General features: G+C 43.1%; 1 protein-coding gene and 1 long non-coding RNA gene across 4 annotated transcripts in view; both read right to left on the bottom strand.

Moving 5' to 3' along the window:
- LOC143766286 (uncharacterized) overlaps positions 1-3,234 on the bottom strand; it is a 195,283-nt gene extending 192,049 nt beyond the window's left edge. The window contains exon 1 of one of the 3 annotated variants that reach the window (XM_077253842.1): positions 3,154-3,234. Coding sequence is in view for 1 of the 3 variants with exons in the window: in XM_077253841.1 (XP_077109956.1) it covers positions 688-737 (50 nt within the window). In the remaining 2 variants the exon portion in view is untranslated. Of the gene's footprint in view, positions 1-687; positions 833-3,153 lie in introns of those variants that run through there. The other 2 variants (XM_077253843.1, XM_077253841.1) reach the window with 2 other exon arrangements.
- A 4,699-nt stretch (positions 3,235-7,933) lies between these two features.
- LOC143766295 (uncharacterized) lies at positions 7,934-14,753 on the bottom strand. The gene is made up of 3 exons (XR_013213555.1): positions 14,668-14,753; positions 14,322-14,395; positions 7,934-8,034 (listed from the first exon to the last, which is right to left on the bottom strand). It is a non-coding gene; the product is annotated as an uncharacterized LOC143766295 (long non-coding RNA).
- Between the last annotated feature and the right edge of the window lie 525 nt (positions 14,754-15,278).

Genomic DNA, 15,278 nt, shown 5'->3' with positions numbered 1-15,278 from the left:
CATATATAATGGACCCATATATGATGCTCCAGTGTATGATGGGTCCATATATTACTCAATATATAATGGGCTCCATATATGATGCTTCAGCGTATAGTAGGCCCCATATATGATGGGCCCCATATAATGCTCCATACAGTATAGGATGGGCCCCATAGAGTATAATGAGCCCAATATATTGCTTCATACAGTAAAATGATTCCCATATAATACTCAATACAATATATGATGGGCCCCATATACTGTATTGCTCCTTACAGAATGGTCCCATATAATGCTCCATACAAAATAGGCCTCATATAATGCTCCATATATAATGGGTCCCATATGATGCTCCAGTATATGATGGGCCCATATAATACTCCATATATAATGGGCCCCATATATGATGCTCTGTGTAGGATGGGCCCATATAATGCTCAATATATAATGGGACTCATATATCAAGCTCAAGTGTATGATGGGCCCATATAATGCTCAATATATAATGGGCTCCATGTATGATGCTCCAATGTATAATAAGCCCCACATATGATGGGCCCATATAATGCTCAATATATAATGGGACTCATATATGATGCTCCAGTGTATGATAGGACCATATAATTCTCAATATATAATGGGCCCCATTTGATGCTCCAGTGTATAATATGCCCCATATATTGCTCCAAACATTAAAAAAAATACCTCTGGTCACTGCTCTGCTCCGGACTCTCCCGGCTCCACCGTGTTGGCATCTTCCGGCTGTCTGCACTGTGACTATTCAGGCAGAGTGGTGGAGCGGGGAGAGGTGGCAGCACCCTGACCAAGCAAGGGGGCCTGATCAATCAAGGGGGCCTGATCAAGCGAGGGGGCCCACTCGCGGGCGCCAGCCTGCTCAGGGCCCCGGCACTTGCACGGGTGCTGACGCTGACCCTGGTACCACTCCTAAAAAAAAAGCACTACAAAGTGAACAATATGTTATATGTACCCCAAAATGGCACTAATAAAATCTACAACTAAGCAAGAAAAGCCCTCATACAGCTCCATTGACAGAAATAAAGGTGATCAGTCTCAGAAAATGACGACACAAACCAATTTATTTATTTTTTTAAATAAACTTCAGAATTTTTTAGGTCACAAAAATAACTAACAGGGAATTATATATATTCCATTTTAAATTAGTCGCCCTTTTCTTAAAGGGAATCTGTCCCCCTGGGACGTATATGACCTTTTAATATGGGCATACGGGTAATAGAAATGTTATACTAGTCCTTCCTGTCTGCCTCATGTTACTGGTCTTGTTGTTGACAAATTTTATATTCTTTCTGTATGCTAATGATTTCTTACAGGATCCGGGGCGTACAGTACCTGGAAGAAATCCCTGCCTCCTGTGTTCATTGTAATACTACTCCCCTCCCATGCACGTCAGTTATGGCTCCAGGATCCTGCGCCTATGCCCTGCACTCCCTAAGAAATACATACCTCATCCTCCTTTCTGTGGGCACAGCATTCAGGGATCTTCTGCGCAGGCGAGTCACTGTGACCTCCGGTGCGTGCCAATAATATGCTCTCCCCACTTCCTCCCTGCACAGTCATCGCAAGGAACCATGTGTATACGGGGATGACTATGCAGGGAGAGCACCTTATCGACGTGCACACTGGGGATTGGAAGTTGCCAGCGCCTGCGCAGAAGATCCCTGAATGCAGTGCCCATAGAAGATAGGATGAAGTATGTATTTCTGAGGGTGTGCAGGGTGCAGGCGCAGGATTCCGGGGCCGAAACTGTCTCTGATGGGAGGGGAGTAGTATTATAATGAGAGGAGGCAGGGATTTCTAACAGCACCGCCCATCCTGGAGCCTGGAAGAAATCATTAACATGAAGAAAGAATATAACATTTCTCAACAACAAGACCAATAACATGAGGCATACAGGTAGGACTAGTGTAACATTTCTATAACCTGTATGCCCATATTAATAGGTCATATTTGTCCCGCAGTGGGGGGGGGGGGGGTGACACATTCCCTTTAAAATATTCGTCCGTAGCCGTTGTATATATATATATATATATATATATATATATATATACACATCTACTACATTATGTGTCCTTAGATCATTATAATAATAATTTTTATTTATATAGTGCCAACATATTCCGCAGCACTTTACAATTAAGCGGGGACATGTACAAACAATAAATTCGGTACGAATTAAGACAATTTAAACAGTGACATTAGGAGTGAGGTCCCTGCTCGCAAGCTGTTATCTGTGAGGAGGCATTTTATGTTTCGGTAGAGCAGCATAATATACGTCTCATGGTCTGGGCTGATGGGGTTTCTTTTACCCTAGCAACAACCCACAGTCACTATAGACCCCCCCAAAAATCTAAAATAAAAAAAAAGTGATCAAAGCCACACTAGAAATAAAGCCTCAGACAGGTGAATAGAAAAAAAAACTTGTGGGTCTTAGAAAATGGTGGCGCAAGCCAAATAAAAATAATTCTGATATTTTGTAAGCACTAAAATAGGTCTGTATCTCTCCATCTATAAACCTTATGAGTTTTTACACCCTTAAGGGCAATCTGTCACCATTCTTGACGTAACTAAATTATTAATATGGGCATACAGTTTATAGACTGCTGAAAAGAGTGATTCCTGTATGTCCAACATCAGAGGCTTTGTTGGTGATAAATTTTTATTCATTTATGTAATAGACGTCTTCCAGGCTCTGGGCAGGACGTTGCTCGGAAGATGGAGATGAATGGTGGAGGCAGAGTTATCTTCCAGGCAATGTCCTGCCCAGAGCCTGGAAGACGTCAATTACATAAATGAACAGGGGTCACTGTCCTCAGCTGTCTGTAACCCGGATATCAGCGGCTCAGACAGGTCCGATGTGGTGACAGATTCCCCTAATGTTGCACCATAATGAGTGGAGGCCGAGCACAAACCCCCCAGACACCCAGGACTGCAGAGCCCAAATCTCAGGGTCTCCGGGTCACAGGTCAGAGCCCAGCGACCAGCAACTGGGGAGAACGTGTGTATTCAGGGGGGAAACATGGAAAACGGAACAGCACAGAGATGGGAAAGGCCATTTATTATATGGGGAGGAAAAATGGCCGAGTGTGACCAGCGGCTAATCCTGATAGAGAATAACGGGGCTCCAGCACCTACCTCCACCTGCAGAGCCGCACTCCTCATATATGGCTGCTCTGTGCGCACAGGACCTGTGATGAGGTCACAGGAGGGGAGGAGTCAGGGGTCACATGATCAGGGGCCTCAGTGTATGCAGGACTCTGCTGTGCTGGTTGTCATGGTGCTGGATGAGGGGAAGTTTATGTGTGGGGTCAGGAGGGGTTTACAGGGTGGATGTAGCAGAGCCGTGTGTGTACGAGGTGTACGGAGCGGAGCCGTGTGTGTACAAGGTGTACGGAGCGGAGCCGTGTGTGTACGAGGTGTACGGAGCGGAGCCGTGTGTACAGGGTGTACGGAGCGGAGCCGTGTGTGTACGAGGTGTACGGAGCAGAGCCGTGTGTGTACGAGGTGTACGGAGCAGAGCCGTGTGTGTACGAGGTGTACGGAGCGGAGCCGTGTGTACGGAGCAGAGCCGTGTGTGTACGAGGTGTACGGAGCGGAGCCGTGTGTGTACGGGGTCTTCCCCTATAACCTACACAAAGATGACCGGCTAAAAATAATATTCAAAGACCCCCATTACTACAGACAGCCGCCAAATATAAGTAATATCAGAAGCTCAGTGCCCTCTGATCCCCTAAGAGGAACTTATCCTTGCAGTGTGAGGAGCTGCAGAACCTGCACTCATGTAATGACCACAGACAGGATACAGATCAGCCCAGCAGGAATATAAGATTCCCAAGACATTACAATGTTCCTTTTCCAATGGTGTACTTAATTCTGTGCACTATTTGTCCTACTGAGGGTCTCTATGTTGGAGAAACAGGACAGAATCTGATTGCAAGGATGAGGTCTCATCACCATACGATTACAGAAAAAAAAACATCTACCTGAGGCCAAACATCTCTGTGTTCCAGGAAACATCAGCAATATGAAAATATCATATTAAAAGACAACTTCAAATCAGAAAACACCAAAGGGTCTGGGAGCAAAAATGAATTACAGTCTGTGATATCCTCCACACAGGACTAAATCTGTCACAAGGATTTATGACTTACTACAAAACCTGAGGAATCTGCTCCAGAGACAGTGAGGGCACCCACCAGGTCTCTGATCTTACAGATATAGTTAAATAGGTTGAAAAAAAGACCTAGGTCATCAAGTTCAACCTTTATTCACAAATTATACAGGTTTTTCAGTAAATTAACTAAAACCCACAATGTTATGTGTACTGAGGAAATCATCCAGCCCTCTCTTTAACCCCTTAGTGACAGAGCCAATTTGGTACTTAATGTCCAAGCCAAATTTTACAATTCTGACCACTGTCACTTTATGAGGTTATACAACCCCTGGCAAAAATTATGGAATCACCGGCCTTGGAGGATGTTCAATCAGTTGTGTAATTTTGCAGAAAAAAAGCAGATCACAGACATGGCACAAAACTACAGTCATTTCAAATGGCAACTTTCTGGCTTTAAGAAACACTAAAAAAAATCAGGAACAAAAAATGTGGTAGTCAGTAATGGTTACTTTTTATAACCAAGCATAGGGTAAAAATTATGGAGTCACTCATTCCTTATGAGGGAAAAAATTATGGCTTTAAGAAACACTAAGGCTATGTGCACACGTCAAGATCCTTTACGGAATTTTTGCTTTTTTTGCTTTTTTTTTTTGCCTTTTTTTTTCCGGAGCATCCCCAATGCAATAATATTGCGGCAAAAACGCAAAAAATCCGCACAATTAATTAACATGCTGCATTTTTTTCAGCGATGCGTTTTTTTCACAGAAAAAAATGCAGCATGTGCACAAAAATTGCGGAATGCATTAAAAATGATGGGATACTTATGTTACCATTTTTTTATCATTTATTCCGCGGAAAACGGCCGAAAAAACGCAAAAAACCTGAACGTGCACACATAGCCTGAAAGAAATAAAGAACAAAATAAATGTGGTAGTCAGTAATGGTTACTTTTGTAACTCTCCTTTCCCCTCATTTGTCTTGGTCATGGAAGCTTTTGTACAAAAAATAAGACAGATTATTCAACCTAGCATTGGACCTCCTCCTCAGAACCCTTCAAAATGTACCTGCTTTCCAAGGAATTACAGTAGGTAACACATCAGTTAAATTACTAGCCGTTGCTGACATTATATTGTTATTTCCAACTCGGCTCAAGCCATCCCAGCTATAATGACGATCCTGGACTCATTTGGAGGAAATTCTGGTTTCAAGGTGTATAGTAAGTCAGAGGCTCTAGCGCTGTTTCGATCAGGCAGGATAAAAGATGCAGCATTTCCATTCCACTGGAGTGAAGAATCCATTAAGTATTTGGGCATTCGACTCCCAGAAACCCCTCAAAGTTATATAAAATTAATTTTAGACCACATATAGCATCGACAATTGGTCTTTTAAACTCATGGAAACATTTTGTACTATCCTTTTCAGGTAGCTGTTATTTGATTAAAATGGTCATCTTTCCGGGGGGCGTGGCCTGACTGCTGAGAGGAAAGGACATGCTGGCCAGGAGCTCCTGCAAAAACCAGATGAATAGTGGGATATAGGTGAACTCTAGGATCCCAATTGACTACCAAAATAGTCTTGAACTCACCCTGAGTAGTAGGGAGAAGAAATCAACACCAGTGTGTGTTTCTGTGGCATTACTGGCCGAGCTGGGAGACTGTGCAGACCAAACAGGAGGAGCATGGACGCCATCTTCTTGAGACGGAGGGCTGCAGCTGCCAGAAGATTGGCTTGTGGTGTAAACCACGGAGGTAACATAAAGCGGGATTGTCTGGCCCTCTCCCCACTGTCGCACCTGAGTCCCCAGGCTGGGCTGCCCCTCCACTAGTCCCCAGCACCGGCACACCGAGTGGTGCAGAACCCTGCCACAAACTCCCCGGACATTTCACACAGGCTCCTCTAAACCAGCAGGGAGGACGCCACAAACAGGTGGCACACAGCGCCCGCTCACCGCTGAGGAGCTCTGCCGGCTTCTTCTGCTCTCCCCACCGTACGGGTTGTCGGCAGGCCGGACTTGGGGCTGCGGAGGAGCTGGGAGTTTTCCCGCCACAAACCGGCGCCATATTGAAAAACGCCACAGAGCGCCGAGGACTTGCGGATTCTAACCGCAGTTAGAAGTGTGGTAACACCTCAGAGCGGTTCCTGCCACTCAAATGGGGACTTTTGATGGAGGAAGAAGAGGAAAGTAATAATAATATAAAATAACAAGAAGGGACCGTATACAATTGGGAGGAGGGAGCGAAGAGAGAGTGGAGGTGGAAAATAACAGAGGTCAGAGAAGATAAGAAAGGACAAGGGAGAAAACAGCTTCATCGTTTGAGTGACCATTACCCCCAGAATTTATTGACTTTAGATCTCTCCACAAATCTCTCTAAAAAACATTGTCTCTACACTACAACAGGACCATCTACAAGTATCGAACTGTCCCTGAAACAACAGAGACATCTAGTGGCTAACTTTAGAACTGCACTTAATAATAAAACATTAGCCACACACCATCTAGCACTGCTAGAGACTTTCTACACTGCAAGATTATGCTGAAAACTTTCTTTGCACAGTGTGAGCATACTCCTACTATTAACCCCTTCACCCCCGGAGCTTTTTCCGTTATTTCGTTTTTCGCTCCCCTCCTTCCCAGAGCCATAACTTTTTTATTTTTCTGTCAATTTGGCCATGTGAGGGCTTATTTTTTGCGGGACGAGTTCTACTTTTGAACGATATCATTGGTTTTACCATGCCGTGTAACAGAAAACGGGAAAAAAATTCCAAGTGTGATGAAATTGCAAAAAAAGTGCAATCTCACACTGGTTTTTTGTTTGGCTTTTTTGCTAGGTTCACCAAATGCTAAAACTAACCTGCCATTATGATTCTCCAGGTCATTACGAGTTCATAGACACCTAACATGTCTAGGTTATTTTTTATCTAAGTGGCGAAAAAAACCTTAATCCTAAAGTATACAACCATGAATGTAGTGTGGCCCATGTAGAATGTTTCACTAAATGGAAGGAGTTAGAAATTAGACTCCAACATGGCGTAACAATTGATAAAAAAGTACAGGAAGAAGTAGAAAATAATGTGAAGAAGTGGAGGGAGATACTTTCAAGATTGTTGGATATCATTAGATTCCTGGCTAAACAAAATTTGGCTTTACGGGGTCACAGAGAAGTAATCCATCATGAGACTGATTGAACCTGAATCAACTGGAAATAAGGGACATTTTTTAGAATTAATTCATTTGTTGGCGAAATATGATCCAGTGCTACGTGAACATATTCTAAGAATCAAGTTGGGAAAAAAGTTTGATACATCATATTTCTCTCCTACAATTCAGAATGAGTTTATAGAAATTTTGGGAGGGAAAGTTAGAAGCAAAGTTGTGGAGCAAGTAAAAATAGCAAAGTATTTTTCTATTATATTTGACAGCACCCCTGATATTTCTCATAAAGATCAAATGTGCCAAGTTTTACGCTACGTTATGATCAATGGAAATGAAGTTAAGGTTGTGGAATCATTTGTTTATTTTATTGAAATAAAAGGTAAAACTTCAGAGAGTATTTCAACTGTGATTTTGCAACAATTAGAAAAATACGGAATTGACATCCAAAATTGTAGAGGACAAGCATATGATAATGCTGCTGTAATGGCTGGTCAACATACTGGCGTTCAGAGACGCATTAAGGAAATAAACAAAAAAGCTGAATTTGTTGCATGTACAAATCACTCTCTGAATTTGGCAGGTGTACATGCATATTCTGTTGCACTGAGTTCTGTTACGTTTTTTGGAACTGTGGAGCCTTTGTTCACATTTTTTTCTTCTTCTACCCATCGCTGGGATGTTCTGATTTCAGTCACTGGTCAAAGTGTCAAGCGTGTATTAGAAACTCGGTGGAGTGCACGGGGAGATGCTGTGAGTGCAGTGAAAAAAAATTTCAGCAGCAAAGAAAAGGGCGTTCCAGCTCCATAAAACAATGATACTTTATTCTTTAAAATTCTTCCAATAAGATACATCCTTGCATAAATGCGAATGCTCAGGTATATGAAATATGCGACGCGTTTCGATCGAATCCGATCTTAGTCAATGCATAATTCTATTTTAAATCCAACACTTTTTATACTGTTTCCGGACCAATGCTGGAAGCAGTTCAAGTCACCTATCACTGCAGGTCCTACACGGGAAATCTTTCTCTCACAACTATATACAACATTTAAAAAAGTTTTTTCAAAAACTAAGTTACGAAATACAAAATATATACAATTGATAAACGTTCTAACAATAATGATACATAATTTCGTTTTTGCGGTTGAGACCAGACAGATATCTGGTTTGCAAGTTATATATCCAGAAATGTTGTGAATTTGGTTTCTGGGCTCCCCCGGTGGTTTCTGGTGGTACTGCACTTGTGTGCTTCATTTCCTCTGTTCACCTGTTTTCCATCTGGATGTGGGAGTTTTCTATTTAGCCTTGCTCCTCAGTCATTTCTATGCCGGCCAACAATGTTACCAGAAGCCTTTCTGTTGCATGTTCCTGCTCCTAGACTACTATCAGCTAAGTTGGACTTGTTGTCCTAAGTTTGTTTTGCATTTTTGTTCCAGTTCTCTGTGATTGAATATTTCTGAGGCTGGAAGCTCTTGTGAGCTGAAATTGCCACTCTGGTGTCATGAGTTGATATTAGAGTCTTAAAGTAATTTCAGGATCTTCCAAGAGCTAGTCCTTTTGTATGCTTTATTACGTTCTCTTGCCATTGAGAACCATGACAGTTTGGCCGGACCAAGGGTTAAAATAATTGGCAGAAGAAAGGAGAGAAAAGAAGTCTGCAGAGAATTTTTTTTTTTTTTTTCCTGAGTTTGCTCATTAGTTGATTCACTTGCATCTCTGCTTACTGCAGCCTTCGTCTCTCTCTCCTTCTAATCCTTGAATGGTTCTGATTTCACCTGATTAATATGGATCCTCAGAGTTTAGCTACAGGTTTGAATAATCTCGCTATGAAGGTTCAAAGCTTACAGGATTTCGTTATTCATGCTCCTACATCTGAACCTAGAATTCCTTTACCTGAATTTTTCTCTGGGGATAGATCTCGCTTCCAGAATTTCAAACATAATTGTAAATTATTTTTGTCTCTGAGATCTCGCTCCGCTGGAGATCCTGCACAGCAGGTCAGGATTGTAATTTCCTTGCTCCGGAGCGACCCTCAGGATTGGGCATTTGCTTTGGCACCAGGGGATCCTGCGTTGCTCAATGTGGATGCGTTTTTCCTGGCTTTGGGGTTGCTTTATGAGGAACCTCATTTAGAAATTCAGGCTGAAAAAGCCTTAATGGCCCTGTCTCAAGGGCAAGATGAGGCTGAAATATACTGCCAAAAATTTCGTAAGTGGTCTGTGCTTACTCAGTGGAATGAGTGCGCCCTGGCGGCGAAATTCAGAGAGGGTCTCTCTGATGCCATTAAAGATGTTATGGTGGGGTTCCCTGTGCCTACAGGTCTGAATGAGTCCATGACAATGGCTATTCAGATTGATCGGCGTTTGCGGGAGCGCAAACCTGTGCACCATTTGGCGGTGTCTACTGAGAAGACGCCAGAGATTATGCAATGTGATAGAATTCTGTCCAGAAGCGAACGACAGAATTTTAGGCGAAAAAATGGGTTATGCTTCTATTGTGGTGATTCAACTCATGTTATATCAGCATGCTCTAAACGTACTAAGAAGGTTGATAAGTCTGTTTCAATTGGCACTTTACAGTCTAAGTTTATTCTATCTGTGACCCTGATTTGCTCTTTATCGTCTATTACCGCGGACGCCTATGTCGACTCTGGCGCCGCTTTGAGTCTTATGGATTGGTCCTTTGCCAAACGCTGCGGGTTTGATTTAGAGCCTCTGGAAGTTCCTATACCTCTGAAGGGTATTGACTCCACGCCATTGGCTAGTAACAAACCACAATACTGGACACAAGTAACTATGCGTATTAATCCGGATCACCAGGAGATTATTCGCTTCCTTGTGTTGTATAATCTACATGATGTGTTGGTGCTTGGATTGCCATGGCTGCAATCTCATAACCCAGTCCTCGACTGGAAAGCAATGTCTGTGTTAAGCTGGGGATGTCAGGGGACTCATGGGGACGTACCTTTGGTTTCCATTTCGTCATCTATTCCCTCTGAGATTCCGGAATTTTTATCTGATTATCGTGACGTTTTTGAGGAGCCTAAACTTGGTTCACTACCTCCGCACAGAGATTGCGATTGTACTATAGATCTGATTCCGGGCAGTAAGTTTCCAAAGGGTCGTTTATTTAATCTATCTGTGCCTGAACATGCTGCTATGCGGGAATATATTAAGGAGTCCTTGGAAAAGGGACATATTCGTCCTTCGTCATCTCCCTTAGGAGCCGGTTTTTTCTTTGTATCTAAAAAAGATGGCTCTTTGAGGCCGTGTATTGATTATCGGCTTTTGAATAAAATCACGGTTAAATATCAGTATCCTTTGCCACTGCTTACTGATTTGTTTGCTCGAATAAAGGGGGCCAAGTGGTTCTCTAAGATTGATCTTCGTGGGGCGTATAATTTGGTGCGAATTAAGCAGGGGGATGAGTGGAAAACCGCATTTAATACGCCTGAGGGCCATTTTGAGTATTTAGTAATGCCTTTTGGTCTTTCAAATGCCCCTTCAGTCTTTCAGTCCTTTATGCATGACATTTTCCGTGATTATTTGGATAAATTTTTGATTGTGTATCTTGATGATATTTTGATTTTTTCGGATGACTGGGACTCTCATGTCTAACAGGTCAGGAGGGTTTTTCAGGTTTTGCGCTCTAATTCCTTGTGTGTAAAGGGTTCTAAGTGCGTTTTTGGGGTTCAAAAGATTTCGTTTTTGGGGTACATTTTTTCCCCCTCTTCCACTGAGATGGACCCTGTCAAGGTTCAGGCTATTTGTGATTGGACGCAACCCTCTTCTCTTAAGAGCCTTCAGAAGTTTTTGGGCTTTGCTAATTTTTATCGTCGATTTATAACTGGTTTTTCTGATGTTGCTAAACCGTTGACTGATTTGACTAAGAAGGGTGCTGATGTTGCTGATTGGTCCCCTGCTGCTGTGGAGGCCTTTCGGGAGCTTAAGCGCCGCTTTTCTTCCGCCCCTGTATTGCGTCAGCCTGATGTTACTCTTCCTTTTCAGGTTGAGGTTGACGCTTCAGAAATCGGAGCTGGGGCGGTTTTGTCGCAGAAAAGTTCCGACTGCTCCGTGATGAGACCTTGTGCGTTCTTTTCTCGTAAATTTTCGCCCGCTGAGCGAAATTATGATATTGGTAATCGGGAGCTCTTGGCTATGAAGTGGGCTTTTGAGGAGTGGCGTCATTGGCTTGAGGGGGCTAGACATCAGGTGGTGGTATTGACCGACCACAAGAATTTGATTTATCTTGAGTCTGCCAGGCGCCTGAATCCTAGACAGGCGCGCTGGTCGTTATTTTTCTCTCGGTTTAATTTTGTGGTTTCTTACCTACCAGGTTCTAAAAATGTGAAGGCGGATGCCCTTTCTAGGAGTTTTGAGCCTGATTCCCCTGGTAATTCTGAACCTACAGGTATCCTTAAGGATGGAGTGATATTATCTGCTGTTTCCCCAGACTTGCGACGGGTCTTGCAGGAGTTTCAGGCGAATAGACCTGATCGTTGCCTGCCTGGTAGAATGTTTGTTCCTGATGATTGGACCAGTAGAGTCATCTCGGAGGTCCATTCTTCTGCGTTAGCAGGTCATCCTGGAATCTTTGGTACCAGGGATTTGGTGGCTAGGTCCTTCTGGTGGCCTTCCCTGTCGCGAGATGTGCGAGGTTTTGTGCAGTCTTGTGATGTTTGTGCTCGGGCCAAGCCTTGTTGTTCTCGGGCTAGTGGATTGTTGTTATCCTTGCCTATTCCGAAGAGGCCTTGGACTCACATCTCCATGGATTTTATTTCTGATCTCCCTGTTTCTCAGAAGATGTCTGTCATCTGGGTGGTGTGTGACCGTTTCTCTAAGATGGTCCATTTGGTTCCCTTGCCCAAATTGCCTTCCTCATCCGAGCTGGTTCCTCTGTTTTTTCAAAATGTGGTGCGCTTGCATGGTATTCCGGAGAATATCGTTTCTGACAGGGGAACCCAATTCGTGTCTAGATTTTGGCGAGCGTTCTGTGCTAGGATGGGCATTGATTTGTCTTTTTCGTCTGCTTTCCATCCTCAGACTAATGGCCAGACCGAGCGAACTAATCAGACCTTGGAGACTTATTTGAGGTGTTTTGTGTCTGCGGATCAGGATGATTGGGTTGCCTTTTTGCCCTTGGCGGAGTTTGCCCTCAATAATCGGGCTAGTTCTGCCACCTTGGTGACTCCTTTCTTCTGTAATTCGGGGTTTCATCCTCGTTTCTCTTCCGGTCAGGTGGAGTCTTCGGATTGTCCTGGAGTGGATGCTGTGGTGGAGAGGTTGCATCAGATTTGGGGGCATGTGGTGGACAATTTGAAGTTGTCCCAGGAGAAGACTCAGCATTTTGCCAACCGCCGTCGTTGTGTTGGTCCTCGTCTTTGTGTTGGGGACTTGGTGTGGTTATCTTCTCGTTTTGTCCCTATGAAGGTTTCTTCTCCTAAGTTTAAGCCTCGGTTCATCGGCCCGTACAAGATATTGGAGATTCTTAACCCTGTGTCCTTTCGTTTGGACCTCCCTGCATCTTTTTCTATTCATAATGTCTTCCATCGGTCACTGTTGCGCAGGTATGAGGTACCGGTTGTGCCTTCCGTTGAGCCTCCTGCTCTGGTGTTGGTTGAGGGTGAGTTGGAGTACGTTGTCGAGAAGATCTTGGACTCCCGTGTTTCCAGACGGAGACTTCAGTATCTGGTCAAGTGGAAGGGCTACGGTCAGGAGGATAACTCTTGGGTGACAGCCTCTGATGTTCATGCCTCCGATTTGGTCCGTGCCTTTCATAGGGCTCATCCTGATCGCCCTGGTGGTTCTGGTGAGGGTTCGGTGCCCCCTCCTTGAGGGGGGGGTACTGTTGTGAATTTGGTTTCTGGGCTCCCCCGGTGGTTTCTGGTGGTACTGCACTTGTGTGCTTCATTTCCTCTGTTCACCTGTTTTCCATCTGGATGTGGGAGTTTTCTATTTAGCCTTGCTCCTCAGTCATTTCTATGCCGGCCAACAATGTTACCAGAAGCCTTTCTGTTGCATGTTCCTGCTCCTAGACTACTATCAGCTAAGTTGGACTTGTTGTCCTAAGTTTGTTTTGCATTTTTGTTCCAGTTCTCTGTGATTGAATATTTCTGAGGCTGGAAGCTCTTGTGAGCTGAAATTGCCACTCTGGTGTCATGAGTTGATATTAGAGTCTTAAAGTAATTTCAGGATGGTATTTTGAAAGGGTTTTCAGCTGACCGTGAAGTTCCCTTTTCTGTCTTCCTACTATCTAGTAAGCGGACCTCAATTTGCTAAACCTATCTTCATACTTCGTATGTCAATTTCCTCTAAAATCACCGCCAATATATGTGGGGGCTACTGTCTGCCTTTTGGGGAAAATTTCTCTAGAGGTAAGCCAGGTCTGTATTTTCCTCTGCTAGGGTCAGTCAGTTCTCCGGCTGGCGCTGAGCGTCTAGGGATAAAACGTAGGCACGCTACCCGGCCACTGTTAGTTGTGCGGTAGGTTTAGCTCATGGTCAGCTCGAGTTCCCATCTTCCAAGAGCTAGTCCTTTTGTATGCTTTATTACGTTCTCTTGCCATTGAGAACCATGACACAGAAAGCTTCTCTAGTGAGAAGCCGTCTTTTGACATCCCCTCCACGTGGTGTCATTTTAACCTGTTCAATGCCTTGTATTCTCAAGAAAGACATATCTCCTGCGTGGTATGTGGCAAAATGTTTAGCTACTGCTGATATGTTACGATTTCCAGCGCTAATATTACCTACATCCCTAAGATGTTCAGATATCCTCACCTTTAATTTTCTGGTGGTACATCCAATGTATGAAAGGTTACAAGAGTTACAATCTATCTTATAAACAACATTGCTTGTGTGACAATTAATAAAATCCCTAATATAATAAGACTTAGTTCCCTCTTTATTCTGAAAATGCTTTTTTGTTACAGCATAACGGCAAGTGCTACAAGCAGCAACACTACACTTGAAGAAAAAAATTACTCCAAAATTTTACAGGCTGTAGAACATTTAACTGATGACGAAGAAAATAGAGTTACCAGGTCAGATGCTGGCGTGTTGCTTGTTGCATTACAATCTTTTTCCTTCCTGTGCTTTCTTGGCCTGTGGGAATCTGTGCTTAAAGAAATTAATGACACACAGGTCTACCTACAGACCAAAGGATTAAATATCCAACAATGTGACACAAAACTTCGAGCATTAAAAGCATTTTTAACAGAAAACAGAGAGGAATTAGTTAAGCATTCAGTAGCTTATGCAAAAGAAATTTGTGAAGATTTGGGAATAGATATGGATCGCTGCTCTAGAAAGAAGAAAAAGATGGCAGGTGAAGAATCGCAAGACGCTGAATTGCCATATGAAACGGAGTTGATGAGAGAAATGTACCTTTCGTTGGACAGAGTGATCCAGGAAATCACAACAAGATTTCAACAGCTTCATGCTCTTGCTGAAAAATATGCCTTCCTTACTCCATCACACCTTTTGGACGAGAAGTATGAGTGTCAGCTAAATCAAGATCACGATGATATTAATAAGGAAGAGTTCCTCATTGAGAGAAAAAGGCTTAAAAGTTTTCTTTATGTTGCTGTTACACAAGACAAAAGAGACATGGAAGGAGGACAGTCCGCGTGAACTGTTGCAGTTTATTATAAAATACAGTCTAGAGAACTCAGTTCCAAATATTGTCATACTCCTTCGAATTTTTCTTACTATTGCTGTAAGTGTTGCTACTTGTGAGGAGTTTTTCCAAGTTAAAGCTAATTAAAAATTACCTAAGATCCACAATGAGCGCCATGCGTTTAGGAAATATGGCCATTCTGACTATTGAACATCAGCTGAGTGAAGAAATAGACTTTGATGATGTTGTCAACGATTTTGCAAACAGAACGGCAAGAAAAGTAAAATTCTATAACACTTGAAATCAACTTTACTCCCAAAGTGACAATTTAAAGTTTCAGTTAAACAATAAAGAGTTTTGTTTCTGTGCGTGTTGTCCT

This window comes from Ranitomeya variabilis, chromosome 4 (genome assembly GCF_051348905.1).
Source record: "Ranitomeya variabilis isolate aRanVar5 chromosome 4, aRanVar5.hap1, whole genome shotgun sequence".
Lineage (NCBI taxonomy): Eukaryota > Metazoa > Chordata > Amphibia > Anura > Dendrobatidae > Ranitomeya > Ranitomeya variabilis.
The sequence above is the reverse complement of the archived record's forward strand: the minus strand, read 5'-3'. Positions and strand labels throughout refer to the sequence as shown.